Genomic DNA, 15,226 nt, shown 5'->3' with positions numbered 1-15,226 from the left:
CAGTAGATAGAGCACCAGGCCTGGATTTAGGAAGATCTAAGTTCAGATTCTGTCTCAAGACACTTACTAGCTGTGTAATCTTGGGCAGGTCACTTAACCCCTATTTACTTCAGTTCCTTAAGGGGACACACTGGAGAAGGAAATTGGAAGCTACTCCAATATCTTTGCCAATAAAGCTCCGTGGACCATGGGGTCATGGAGAGTTGGATAGGCTGAATAACTTTGTATACCAGACCATCTTATATTGTGTCTATCCATTAACTTAGCTGAAAGGTCACTGTTAGAAAAAACTTGTTGTTCCTTAACTGATTGCAGAAATGTAAGATCTGATCAGAGTTTAATTCTACCGAGCAGTATTGCTTCATGCCTAGTCGACAAAGAAGCAGTATAAAAGACTGTTATTAATTTTCTTGGAAAAAGATGAATAGAGTTCTGTTGAGGAACAGTTTACAGTTAATAGAGAAAAATGGCTCTGGTAATAGCAGGGTGGCTCCTTCTTGACACTCTTGAAGTTTGCTAAGGAGGATATGTATCCTAACTGTAGTGTTTTCAGTAAACCACTAAAATCTAACACATGAGAGATACCATTTCTAGAGCTTTTACTTTCTCACTTTTTGTTAAGTTGAAAGACTGTTAACATTAATCAGAAGCCAGTATGTGATCAGAACACAATTCTCTGGAAAATATACTGGTAGTAATGGGTGCCATAAAATCTTAATTGGATTTGAATAGAATTGATGATAATGCAGTATTTTGTGCTATCATTTTTAATGCAGAAAGTCGTTTGTATTAAATCACAACTAAAGTCTAAGAAAGGAAATTTTTTTTACATATTTGATATTTTGTCAGCATTCTTAATGCTAAATAGACTCACTTTAATGAGAGAATTATCAACTCTATAGTTTATTTTTTAGGTAGCCTGACATCATTAAAACAAACTGAATTCAGTATTGCATTTAGAATCTGAAAATTGGCTTTATGGTGATTGTAACAAGAATGTCTACTAGATTCAAGGTGCTTTTACAGAAGCAAACTAATTTTTAAAATAAAAGAAGGCTGGATAGCAGTTTAGATGATGAGATCATTTTTATGAATAACAACTAAGAGTTTAATGTATTGCAGGCTCATTATGAGTCAGCATTAGTAGGTCACAGCCAGATAGGCTGATGTGATCTTAGGCTGTATTAAGACAAGCATAGTATCCAGAAAGAAGATTTTAGTAACAGTGTATTCTGTTCGAATCAGACCACATCTAGAAAGGTATTACATTTTGGAAACCACATTTTAGAAAGAACTAGAGAAGGCCCTGGAGATAGGGCCATATGAAAATAAGAAACTGGGGGTTTTTAGTCTGGAAAAGAGAAGATTTGGTTGATGTGATAACCAGTCTATAAGTATTTGAAATGCTGTTTGTTATGTGGGAAGAAAAGACAACTTGTACAACTTGGCTCCAGAGGGCAAAAGTAATGAGATTTAAGTCTGACATAAGGAAAAACACCTTGACAGCTATTCACAAGTAGAATGGCTTGCCTCAGAAAGTAGTGTATTATTCCTCTGTGGCAGTCTTCAAACAGACTACTTAGTTGGGCATATAAGAGAGAGTAAATACTTCTATATATATTAGACTAGATCAACTCTTAGAAACCTATTTAGAGTAATAGAGGTAAGAAAAGACCTAATATCTGTGTATATGCCAACCTATAAAGAAAATATATGCTCTACATCCTAAATCCTAATTATTTAAATTGACTTGATTTCATCATCTTTGGTGCTCATTTAAAAATCTAACCGATTTTTAAAGGATATCAGTTTCGTTCTCCAAATTAATCGGAGCATTCAGAAGCATAGTCATCAATTGGAAGACAGAATTGCCAATTTCTGGCAAAATTTGCTTTTTGATTCTGCTAATCATTCTGGTCATATATCCTCTTGAAAGCAGAATCCAGTTTATCTGAACTCCAAATTCAAAATCCTGGGTAAAGCCATGTACCTGAAAAAGAATTACCAGCAATTACAGAGACAATAATGGATTTTATAGTGATCTTTTAAGAAAAATTATTGAAAGATAAGGATTCTAGCAGTGGAGGCACTTTAAGAGGATAACTGAATTTATTTAAATTTTTTTTTTTTTTTTAGATTTTTTTTTCCCCCTTAACTGACTAAAACATATAACCTGTGAAAATGGGGCGGAGATCTACATCATCCACCAAGAGTGGGAAGTTCATGAATCCCACCGACCAGGCTCGTAAGTATGCACTATATGGGATTATGAAGCAAAGATGAGCAAATATTACAAATTACAGATATTAGTGAGTTTGTTTTATCTTAATTTTATTGCTAGAACAATCAAGCTACAAAGATCTAGTTCAGGGGTGGGAAACCTGCCATCATAAGGCCACATGTGGCCCTCTAGGTTCTCAAGTTTGGCCCTTTGACTGAATCCAGACTTCACAGAACAAATCCCATTAATAAAAGGATTTGTTCTTTAAAACTTAGTCTCTGTCAAAGGGCTGCACTTGAGGATGTAGAGGACCACGTGTGGCCTCGGGACCACAGGTTCCCCATCCCTAGTCTAGTTATTTAATATGCCAAGTTAGTTGGTTTCCCCCAATTTAAACTTTTTTGACTTGAAAGTAGGGAAAAAAGTTACTATCTAAAAGACTCCTTTCTTTAATTATACTATGTAAATGGCAGGGCTAAATATGTGTATGTATACACACACATGTATATGGCTAAATTTATATATATATATATATATATATATATATATTTGTGTGCATATACAAATATATAAAGTTCTCTGGATCTTAGGAATTTTGAAGGACTCCTTGGATTCAGTGAGCCTTTCTTTTGATAATACTATGGTACATAGATAGCATGTTATTTTTTTATTTGTTTCAGTTTGATGCATCAGATATACTAAATTTGTCCATAGTGATTTTTCTAATAAAGAAAGATTTTAATCATAGCCTTAAAATACAAAGTTCTAAGAAGTATTTAAGTTATTTAATGGCTTTTTTGTGTCTTGTTTTTATTATTTGAAAAAAATAATTTGAAATATGGTCTTTTGGGGAATATGCTTTTAGGCACCGAAAATGTAGGCTAATAGAAATTAGCACAAAGAAGGAAATGCTGATATTCAGGATTTTTTATTATATGTTCTTTTCTTTCTTTATAGGAAAAGAAGCCCGGAAGAGGGAATTAAAAAAGGTATGATTTTTTTTTTCCACTAGAAATAGCTACTCACACTATTGAACTGAGCCATATTGTTTAAAAAAAAATATTAAGGTTTAGGGATCAACTGTTTCCAAATCCATATTTACAGTCATTTACCTCTTTAGGACATTTCCCATCTCTCACATTGGTTTGCTCGTTATTTTACAAAGTTAAAATATTTTGTTAGGAGTTACATTGATTTTTGCCTTTCAAATACATGTAAAATCTTTCGCAACCCATGTCTTCGTTTTTAAACCATCCCTCTCATCCAAGGAGAAACATAAATTATACAAAATTAACACTCAACTACTTATATTATAAATGAGTATGCAAAAAGCTTTCAGTTTCATTTAGAATCAAGAAAAATATTAAATGAAAATTTTTTGGGGGGGGTGGTATAAATGTTCCGTATGACCTTTGCTATAATTTGTAGCAAGGTTGTTTGGCTCAGGAAAATTACATTTTCCATTGTTCCTTATTTTAGACTCTCCTTCATTTTGAAATCTGTTACTATTAGGTTTGTGATGTGAAAGGCTTCTTAAGAAAAACAAGATTTATTTTATTAATTTATACGGTAGATAATTGATAAATGTTAGATGAACAAATGATTCCCTACTATATATACATATTGTAAATTACTTAATGAGATTTAAATCAACTAAAGAAACTTCTCACCAAAAATGATTGGTAATCATTTTAAGTTGTCTTAGAATTTATTAAACTCTACTGAATATACTGCTGCACATAAGGATTATATATTAAAATAATATTACAGAAATATACTAAAGACCTTATAGGAATTTTTAAAATGTTTTTCTTTTTAAAAAATTATGTTTTCAGCTGAACTTTAACTTGTTAAAATAGGTCCACAGAAACTTAGATGAAAACCAAAATTTAATTTTAATGGAGTTGAAATAAAAGATTGTTTTAAGTTCAACCCTTTGAGTTTCTGCCATCCTTTAATGTTCTTAGAACAAGAAACAACGAATGATGGTACGAGCTGCAGTACTGAAGATGAAGGATCCCAAACAGATTATTCGAGACATGGAGAAATTGGATGAGATGGGTAAGTAAGAGGATGCAGAAGAGCTAGATTTTTGAAGAAGGCCCAGTGTTCTATGTGAATACTTTGTTTTATTGAGTCTTAGAGCAGTTTGTTGAAAATTATAAGACTTTACAGAGATAAAAAGTAGTTCTTGAAGAAATAATTGTTGATACTTATGCTTGCTCAAAGATGTTAAACCTATTTCTCTGGAGAGAGAATAGCATATACTTGGTTGTTAAAGACAATTTATTTCTGTTTTTTTTTGTGTGTGTGTGTGTGAAAATTATGTAATCATAGAGGTCACACAGCCTTTGATTTGTGGTGTAATGGAAAGTGCTAGATTTGAATGGAGGGGACCTGGATTTAAAATAATTATTCTGTTTACAACCTATGTGGCTTAACAACTCTGGGCCTCAGCTTCATCTATAGAATGAAGGAGTTACAAGTGATAATCTCTGAGGATCCTCCTAGCTCCAAATCTATGGTTTCTAAAATTTGACCTATGAACTATATATAACCCCAAAAAGTGACCCTTTTTAAAAAATAATTTTTTTTCTTCCATTAGAGTTCAATCCAGTACAGCAGCCACAGCTAAATGAAAAGGTGCTAAAAGATAAGCGAAAAAAACTTCGTGAAACTTTTGAGCGCATTCTCCGACTTTATGAAAAAGAAAATCCAGATATCTACAAAGAACTTCGAAAGTTAGAGGTAGAATATGAGCAGAAGAGAGCCCAGCTCAGCCAGTACTTTGATGCTGTAAAGGTAATCAAGTTTTATGTTGTTCTTGTTTTTTAATAAAGAAGAACTTCAAAACTGACTGCAATTAGTTTTAATTCTAGTTTTAAAAAAAATTGGTAGGACTTTCTACTTCAGATTCTTTTAATAAAACAACTTTTGGGATATGTGAGTTTCATTTATGTACTCTGTCTCCCATTGGTATGAATACAATTTGGCTATATTTTATAGAGATGTTGGATGGTGGTAGGGAGGACTAAAACCTAACTGAAATTTCTCTAAATAAATATTTTAGTTACAGCTGCTATTTAAAACAAACAACAAATTGCTCCAAATTTGAACACTTAGACATTGCATATAAATTGGTACAAAAAAATTTCAGGAAAGGTGACGGCTTTGCAGTAGGGAGAAAATGGTGGTAGGTTTAATAAAACTTACCTTACAATAAAGGAAAGAATTTTTTATCAATGAATTAAGGTGTTCTGTAGCAAGCCTCTGGCATAAGGGAGTCCCTCCTAAAAGGAAAAACAGGTTGGTGATAGGCAAAAATATTATTTAGAGGACACAGCCATATTATCCTTTGAAAAATATTATTGTCAATATTTTTCCCAGAGTATGTTATATAAGCTTACAGCCTCCCTTAAGAGATAGTCTCAGGACCACCAGACCTAATCTTATAGCAAAAGATTTATTCTACATTTGCGAATTTTGTAGAACATGATCACAGATGTTTATGATAACTAAGTTAAGCCTGTTTTTATGTAATTTCATCCCTTAGTTTTATGCTATTATAAAATTTTACAATATCCTTTTCCCATTTACCCAGAATATTGTATTCACTCAAGTACAAGGTAAATTTTATCATCATTCCTATTTTATTTCAAACAAATCACAACTGAAAAAAGTAGAATTAAAAGAAAAAATTGACTGTTTTGATTGTTTGAAGAGAGAGATGTCTTTTATTTTGGAAAGTTATTGGTATTATTCATTTAAGATTGTGTATTGTACGGATTGTTGTTATTATAGTTTTCATGTTTGTATTTGAGTAGATATTAATCCATTTTGTAATATAATTGGATTGGTATTCCTGTATGAATGTGCCCCTTTTTTTCCTGTAGTGATTTACCATTTACTTTGTTTCTTTTCCAGAATGCTCAGCATGTTGAAGTGGAAAGCATCCCATTGCCAGATATGCCTCATGCTCCTTCTAACATCTTGATCCAAGACATCCCATTGCCTGGTGCACAGCCACCCTCTATTCTCAAAAAAACATCTGCCTATGGGTAAAGAAGCATCATTATAGTTAAATAGCAGTTGTTAAGAACTAAGTAATCTCCCAAATGCAGTGGGTATAGAGGGAATTAAAAATAGTATGTTTGTCTGTGGTGTTTGAGGATGAGGGATAACATCCTCAGCAGGTACTATGCATGAGATAGTAAGACCTAGAGGAAGTTCCATGGCACGTGGGCTGTCTTCCTCTGGAGAATTTATGGTGAAACAGTGGACAAGAATGCTACATGGTAAGAAGGTGTGAATGAATTCCAGCCTGCAATAAAGGATGGGAGTAGAGAGGCCATGCTGCAAAGTTAAAAAAGCTCTCCACCTGGAATCTGACCCTGTCTCTGATAGCAATTGTATGACCATGGCAGGTCCCTTAATAAGTCTCTCTGAGCCTCAGTTTCCTTATCTATAAAATGGAGATAATAAGTATTTGTGAGGCTTGAATGAGATAAATAGATGTAAATTGGTTTACAAAACCATGTAAATATCTGTATCAATAAGTTCATAGATCCGTTCAGATATTCCTAAAGTATGTGTGGACATAAGCCTGAAGTTCCCCAAAGTTCTAGAACTGAAAAGGAGCTAAGAAATTGCATACTCTTACCTTGTAATTTTTACAAGTAAGGAAATTAGAGCCCAGAAGAGATAAGTAAATTGTTATGATCACAAAGCTAGTTAGTGACAGACTTGAAATAAACATTAGCCTCCTAGGTGCATTGCCCCTTCTACTACAGCACACTGCTTCTCAGGAAGGAATCCCTTGATTATACATGAAATATAGAACATAAATTAAAATCAGTAAAAAAAAAAATGTTCTCTTCCTAGACCTCCCACCAGGGCAATTTCTATACTTCCTCTTCTTGGACATGGTGTTCCTCGTTTGCCTCCTGGAAGAAAGCCTCCTGGCCCACCCCCTGGGCCACCTCCTCCCCAAGTTTTGCAGATGTATGGCCGTAAAGTGGGCTTTGCACTAGAACTTGCCCCTCGTCGGCGAGAGGAGGATATTTTATATAGTCCAGAACTTGGTAAGATATCAGCCACTTTTGGATCTTGTTTTTCATTGTCATCATGTATCATTTGTTGAATAGTTCTTAGAATATGCCTTGTTGAAGATTCATTTCGATTCAGTTCAGTGAAAAAAATTACAGTCATAGCTTCATAGATTTAGAGCTAGAAGGGAACTTAGATGCAGCTAATAAACCTGTTTGATTTTATAGATTAGTGAGGCCTGACACATAGTGAGTGACACACAGCAAGGAAGTAGCAGGGCTGGGATTGCCCCTGCCACATCTATCACTCTGCTGAACCATGTACTTGTTAGGTGCCTATTTACAAGGAAAGCACTGGTAGGCGCTGGAGATACAAAGACAAAAATTAAATAGGCCCTGTCCTTTCAGTTTAAAAGCAAATGCCACTTAAATATATCTTTAAAATATCTGTATCTGTCTTGTGGGGAGAGGCTAAAACTGTGATTTTATTAGCATAGAAGGAATTCTCCTACAGAGGAAACTCCAAATCTGATTGGTGAAATTCTAGTTTTAGAAAGTTCCCTGGAAAACTTAGAGGTTAAATGGTTTGCTCGGGATCATACATAAACACCCAGAAAGTGTCAGTAGTAGAGCATAGACGCAGGTGTTCTTTTCTCTATCCAGTACCCCACTCTGCCTCTCAATAAATACCAGCTGGTCATGGTGGCACACGCTTGTAGTCCCTGCCACTGGGGAGGCTGAGGCTGGTGGGCCACTTGAGAGTGTGAGTTCTGAGCTACAGTAGGACTAAAGCTGATTAGGTGTCTGCACTAAGTCTGGTGCCATTATAATGCCAGAAGTAGAAAGCCACCAGGCTTTTTTTTTTTTTTTAGAAAGGGTAGACTGGCGCAGGTCAGAAAAATGAGCTAGTTAAAACTTCCATGGTAATCAGTAGTGTGATTGTTGGCCAAGTTAGGGAGACCGTATGTGTATACGCATATACTTATGTACATACAAAAATATACCCATCAAACATACGCATGCTTTCTACCTAAGAGAGCATATTGTCTTACTGTTTTATCATCGCTAGTATTACAGATGTAAGTGCCATTACAGTAGTAATAATAAATCCCACAGCAGTTTCCAAATGATTTCATAGCACTTCTTGAATACTCTAGGGGTTGAAATTGGGCTCATTTACATTAACATTCTGGATCATATCTCTGTATTTTTTTATGTTAAGGAATTAAGAGGCAATCAATGAGCAATAATATTTTAAGCATCTGTACTGTACAAAATGGTTCCTTCCCTTAAGGAGCTTGCATTCTATCCTTTAAAACATGTATAAATACAAGAGAGTTGGGGAGAGGAGAGTGAGAAGCTAGGTGCAAATAGCTAGGGGAAAGGAAGAATAGTTGCATTTAAAAGTGGCATTTGGAACTGAGCCTTTAAGGAAGTTAGATATTCTAAGAGGCAGAAATAAGAAGGGAGTATATTAAAAGCATGAGAGACAGCCTGTGCAAAGACAGGAGATATGGGGTGTCATGCATAACGAATAGCAACAAAGTAATTTTAACTAGATCATAGAGGGGGTGAAAGGGAAGAATAATAGAATCCTAAAATGGAAGCCTGGAGCCAGGTTGTGAAAAGGAGCTTTAAATATCAAACAGTAGTTTTTGTTGATCCTGTAAGTAATAGTAGAGTAGGAAAGTAACTTGATTGAACTTGTGCTTTGGAAAAATTATTTTGCAGCTGTGTGGAAGATGTATTGGAGTGGGGAGAGCTTTGAGGCAGGAAGATCAATTAGGAAGGCTAGGGCAGCAGTGTAGGTTAGAGGGTCTGAACTAGGGTGGTGACTGAAAGTGGTGAGAAAGGGGATAGATGGGGAAACTGTTATAATGATAAAATAATGCTTTAGCAACTGACTGAATTTGTGGAGTGAGAGAATGTAAAGAGTTAAGGATGACCCCAAGGTTGTAAATTTGGGTGACTATAGGAACGTTGGTGCCAAAGACAGAAATAGGTAGTTTAAAAGAGGTATAGGTTGGGGTGGGGGAAAGTAATGAGTTCTGCTTTTGATATGTTAGTGTGGATGCCTATAGTACATTCATTTTAAATGCCTTGACTAATAGGCATTTGTTGCTGCATGACAGCAAGACTATAAAACTCAGGAGTTATCTGCAAAATCTGATAATTGAACCTATGAAGTCATTCATATTTTGCTTAATCACTTCTTTATCTCTTCTAATTTCACTGGCTTCACTTTGCCCAATTCTAATTTTCAAGGTGTTATTCTTTTCCTTAAGATTCTGGCTCTCTTTTTCTAATTGGTTGACTTTCCTTTCATACCCTTCCTGTTTTTCTTGGATTATTCTTATTTTCTCTTTTAGCTTTTTGTGGGCAGGTGACCGTTTCATTTTACTCTTTGGGGATTTCTTTACTTCAGTTTCCTCGCCTGAAGATGAACCCCAGTCATCACTATTCCCATAATAGGTTTCTGTAGTTGGATTCTTTTTCCTTTGCCTTTGTATTTTTTTGTGTGTGGTGATAGCTTAGTTATTTGTATTCACCTCTAAACCTAGGGTATGGGGAATGGTGCCTCTTGCCCCAGATCCTCAGTTCTTCCCTTTAGCCTGAAACCAAAGCCAAACCTCCAGCCTCCTGTAAGTGCCCACAGCCAAGGGCTTTCTGCCCCACTGCTTCTGCATTCACTGGGTGTGTGTATGCTGGGTCCAACTCACTCTTGCCGCCCTCTTCTCAGCACATCTGGGTCTGGCATTCCTTGTCAGCAGAGGTTCCCTCAATCTTCCTGGGCTCAAATGCTCAACTCCTCTGACTATCCCAAGGGTAAAAGATCTGGTGACTGGGGTGGAGGCAGCCTCCAACTAACCCCAGGGCTTGCTGCTTGTTGTTTAAGAGCCTAGCCTCTTGCTGTTAAAACAGAACCTAGCCTAAAGGTGTTTACTCTTCACAGGGACCAAACCTCATCCTGTGATTTTTCTTCTGATCTCAAATTGTCCCAGGAGGACCTGAGTTATGGCCCTGTTCTTATTTATCTCCACCCACACTTTGTTCACCCTAAGGTGTTATTTTAACTCTTATGGGGGAAACTCTTGAGAATTTGGAATTTTTTGACCTACTCCACCATTGTCCCAGAATCCTCTCTGAACCTATAAAGTCATTGAGAGAGAAGAGAGCCCAGGATTAAATTTAGGCATACCAATAATTAGGGGCCTTGCTGTGGAGGATGATGCCACACAGGAGACTGAAAAAACTTGAAAATGGTCATACAAGAAGAGAAACCAAGAAGTAACATAAAAACTCAAGAGAAGAGAGACTCTTTAGGAGTAGAGGTTGTTCACCAGTGTCATGCTGTAGACTTTGAGAAGGATGAGGACTGAGAAATGACTATTACTTAGGGCAAAGTAAAGGAACAAAACTTAGTGATAATAATCTTTACATTTTGCATCTAAAAAATACACAGCATGCCCTCCTTTTGCTACAGTCAGCTTGTTTTATATGATCTGGCCTTCAGGTCACTAGATTGCAACACATTCTTTAATTTTTTTATCACGAAACCACATATCACATTGGATATTAAGTTTACCTTTGATGAACAATCCAGTTTTTAAAGTCTGTCCTTGATTATAGTTGGTAGGTTTTCTCTGGGGGTTGTCAGGATTTCCTAGGACATTGAAGCATTATTTATCTCTTTCTTTTGAACAAGTTTCTTAATATTTCATGATTTTCACATTTGAGGGTTTCTTTAATTCGAGAACAGTTCTGCATTGTAGTATACTTATCAAAGTTCATTGATGCCGCAGTGGGGGAAAGACTTTCAGGCCTACAGGAAGTTAAAAAAAAAAGTGTCAAACTTGTTCATTTGATATTTTACAGTCTGATTGTGGAATCAGATATGTAGAGCTGCAAGGAATATTAGAAGACTGAGTCCAACATTAATTTTACAGATGAAGAAACTGAGACTAAAGAGGTTAAGTGACTTGTCCAGGGTCACCCTGCTTATAAGTGTCGTAAATTAGAATTTGAACTCAGGTCTTTCTGACTGTGAGCCCAACATTCTGTCCACAGTGCCTAATCTCTGGTGAAGGTACAGAGATCTTACAGGCTCACCAGAACTTCTGACAATGGTTTTGATATAACATTGAATGAAAAAGTGAATTTCAGTAAAAGTGGTGCTTTACCAATTGTCAGTACTCCAGTCTTTGTAGTGTCATGCTCATTCATGACAGATGCATTTTTTGTCATAGCAAACAGTTACCAGTTTTCAAAAACTGTCCTTTTTTCCCTCTACTTTTAAGAAGTCTACACCACACTGTAGAGGACTTAGTAACAATACTCATACAGTTTCTAAGTCTCTGAAGGTTTTTGCTTGTTCCTGAGAATTAATTCAGTTGTTTTGAAACACTTGATTGTGATGACAGTGGCAAGGGCTTTCAAGGTGTAGCAAAAGGGAAAAGAGGAAATAATAGTGAATAATCTCTTATTTTTTCACTAAAGTAAGATCTACTAAGAAGATAGGTAAGATAATGGGGTTTGAATTTTGAGATTTAAGGTAGCAACTGTGGGTGTTGTGGTAGGGAATCAGTTAAGGAAAAGTAAATTATTGTCTTGCTGTAGAGAGAGTACAGTTGAGACTAGATAGCCTAAATTTGTAGTGTCTCTTCAGCATGATGTCATGACTTCTCTAGCAGGTTAGTAGGAGTCAGTGAGATAGATGATGAGAGTAATTTGTGTTTGTGTTTTGGCAAGGCATAGGACAAGAAGAAAAGAAAGTTGAGAATGGAGAAGAGTGTGATACTGAACCCCAGATTGGAAAGGGCTAATGACTTGGGAGAGTACTGAGGGATGGAATGTACTAGACATGGAGGTGAGGGTGAAGAAAAGGTTTTAGAAGAATGAGATATAGGAAAACGTGGAATGATGGCTAAGAGGTCATAGTCATATTAAGGAATTGCAGCATTGTTGTTCATAGATGTGGAATACTTGTGGATGACTAAAAGATCGAGGATGGTACCATCTCTGTGACTGTAGTGCAGAAAAGGAATAAGTCATAAGAGTTGAGATTGAGGAACTGAGAGGCCAGAGTGTTTCAACACATGTTGAAGTTTCCTGGAATAAAAGCAAGAATTAGGACAAAAGAGAAACAACATAAGCCAGGACAGAATTTCTTGATAAATGAGGGAGAATGACCTGGGGGGCCAGTAGATACCTGCCACCATTATCAGGGCTGGTGATATATTTAATTAGAAGAAACTTCAAAGGAGGAGGTTGCTGAGTGTGGGCAGCAAAATGTAAGTGGAATAATAAGGTGTAAGTGGAAATAAGGAGCAAGGACCAACTCCTAGGAACAGTGGAGCAGGGCTGGGAAAAAGGAAAGATGTGCATCAAGTACTAGACAAAGATAACCAGGGATGCAGCACTTTCTGGGAGGAGTCAGGTCTCTGTGAATGCCAGAAGATGGAAGGAGCAGGAGAGGAAATAGTTTAAAAGGAAAAGTACTTTGTTAATGATAGAAAGCACGGTGGGAGGGGGAGACAGAACACAGGACATGTGAGAGGATTAGGGAGGTGTTGAATATGGTGGGGATGCAGAAATGGAAAGTGAGGGGTAACATGTGGAGAGAGGGTCCCATATGCTGCTCTCCTTCATTGGAAAAGACTTTCTTCCATTGATTATTACGAATTATTTTTCTGAATTCCATCTAGTGCCATATTTTCACTAGACTTTAGTGTCTTGTGGATTGCTGCTATTCCTAAAAGTCTTCCAAGGTTTCATTTAAAATTAATTGGGAATGATATTATCATGATGTGTATGAATGAGGAACAGACCACTTGATAGAAATATTTTAACAAATTAGTTACATAGGTTATATTATATTGTAAATAATGGTATATTTCTCCATATTCTTGTTTAGTAAATTGAGGAAGACTTCTGTGTTCTATCCTACCCTCCTTTTTCAGCTCATCGAGGCCATGATGATGATGCTTCCAGCACCAGCGAAGATGAAGGTTATCCTGAAGACATGGACCAAGATAAGCATGATGACAGCAGTGACGACAGTGACACTGATAGGTCAGATGCTGACAGCGAAGGAGAGGAATTCATGCATCGTGACGATGAGGAGAGAGAGAACAATGAGGACAAAAAGGCAGGTACGTGCAAATTCAGTCAGTTTAGCATTTATTAAGCAATTACCAAAGGAAGGTTCTATTATATTTAGCTATAGTACATTTTATAAGTTAAAGGTACTTTGAAAAAATCTGTAAGTTAAGCAAGTCTGCATATAGTTTGCTTTATAATGAAATAATATCTGTATTTGGGGAAATTGAATAGCATAGGGCAATGTAGTGTCCTAGTTAAAATTAGGTACAAAAGAAGAATAACTGCATTAAATTTAACGTCCAAGCTTTGCATTGATGAAAAAATTCAGTTTTATGTCCAGATTTGTAGATCCATTGACTTTTGTTTCCTGACAAGATTTATGGTGATTTTCAGAGAACTAGAAACATGTGGAGGGGGGAGTGTATTAAATATGTATGTGTATATCTGGGAGTGCGGCTACTTCTCTATTATGCCTAGAAGTAGTATAAGGATATGCTACTTGGGTAAAGAACAGTTGCTGGCCTAAGTTTTATATCAAGGAAAAAGTTTAGAAGCCCATAGTAGCCATGTATCTGTTACCCAATGTGCAAAGCAGGATATCAACTCCAACATCTATCTAGTCTGAAGCCTTCAGTATAATTAACTAGGGTGGCAATCCCTTATCAAATGAGAATCTGCAGTTCTGTTGCTCAGAACCTTCAGAGCTTCCCAGCTGACTGATAATATTTGAGTCCATCAGCCGTCTGCTTAAACATCCAACTAGTTACAGGCTTTTAGTAGTTTTTCTCACATCCAAAACTGAGTGAGGACCTTGCTGAGTTCAGACCAAGAGGGCAGTGATTAGATTTTGCTCTACCACTTTAAGAACAGTAAAAGTTTGCAGATCTCCAACCTGAAATGTCCCTGACATCCTGGAATAACACAACATATTGTACCCCAAGAAAACAGCAAAAAGACCCCACAAGGCAAAAGCTCAGCCCAGCTATCCTTTGTCCCAATCCCCCCAAAAAGTACATCCCTAACATAAAGTCCTAGGGTAAGAAGTAGATTGGAATGATAAGCAAACAAAAAAAGAATCCCACAATAAAGAATCAGATATGTTGACCAGAATACCCAAAACACAGTCCCAGAAAAAGAAAATAACTCCAAAACATCTATAGGCAAAATCTCAAATAAAAGGCCAACCAGAATTCCTAGAAGAAGTGTGGAATAGTTAACAGAAAGCTGAAAAGTGATTTTTAAAACTAAATGAGAGTGCTAGATGAAAAATTAAGAAAAAAAAATAAGAGCTATGCCATGTATTAATCTTAACCTAAGCAACAAATTCCCTGAAAATTAGAATGGATCAAATAGAAGCTAAAGTATAAAAACAAAATTAAAAGACTGAAAAAATAGGGGAAAAAAATTAAGATACCTCTTAAGAAAAACAGCTGGCCTGGAAAACAGATCAAGGAGAGCTGATTTAAGAATAATTAGACTACTTGAAAGCCATGAATGAGAAAAAAAGCCTAAACATTATGCTTCAAGAAATTATGAAAGAAAACTGCCCATATCTCTTAGAACCAAAGTACATTGTAGAAATAGGAAGAATCCACTAATATCCCCCTGCAAGAAACCCCCAAAAGAAAACTTCCAGGAAGATAGTAAAAATCTAGAGCTTCCAGGTCAAAAAATATATACCAAAAACAACCAGACAGAAATAACTCAAATATCAGGGAGTTACAGTCAGAATCACAAGATTATGTAGCACCACTGTGCTCAGCAAAGAGCTTGTAATACCATATTCCAGAAGACACAAGATCTAGGCTTACAAACAAGAATTACTTTTACAGGATAAAACTGAGTATAATATTACGGG

At 36.2% G+C, this 15,226-nt stretch overlaps 1 protein-coding gene across 6 annotated transcripts in view; it reads left to right on the top strand.

Annotated features, from left to right (window-relative positions):
* Positions 1 to 15,226, top strand: part of WBP11 (WW domain binding protein 11) — a 35,127-nt gene that overhangs the window by 9,789 nt on the left and 10,112 nt on the right. For all 6 annotated transcript variants that reach the window (XM_069106115.1, XM_069106117.1, XM_069106116.1 and 3 more), the window contains 7 exons: positions 2,137 to 2,245; positions 3,179 to 3,210; positions 4,189 to 4,282; positions 4,827 to 5,023; positions 6,146 to 6,279; positions 7,103 to 7,302; positions 13,227 to 13,418. In XM_069106115.1, coding sequence (XP_068962216.1) covers positions 2,182 to 2,245; positions 3,179 to 3,210; positions 4,189 to 4,282; positions 4,827 to 5,023; positions 6,146 to 6,279; positions 7,103 to 7,302; positions 13,227 to 13,418 — 913 coding nt within the window. In that variant the 5' untranslated portion in view covers positions 2,137 to 2,181. The remainder of the gene's footprint in view (positions 1 to 2,136; positions 2,246 to 3,178; positions 3,211 to 4,188; positions 4,283 to 4,826; positions 5,024 to 6,145; positions 6,280 to 7,102; positions 7,303 to 13,226; positions 13,419 to 15,226) is intronic.

Source organism: Petaurus breviceps, unplaced genomic scaffold, assembly GCF_028583685.1.
Source record: "Petaurus breviceps papuanus isolate PSGF00001 unplaced genomic scaffold, PetGlider_PUasm1.0 78, whole genome shotgun sequence".
Taxonomy (NCBI): Eukaryota; Metazoa; Chordata; class Mammalia; order Diprotodontia; family Petauridae; genus Petaurus; species Petaurus breviceps.
The sequence above is the reverse complement of the archived record's forward strand: the minus strand, read 5'-3'. Positions and strand labels throughout refer to the sequence as shown.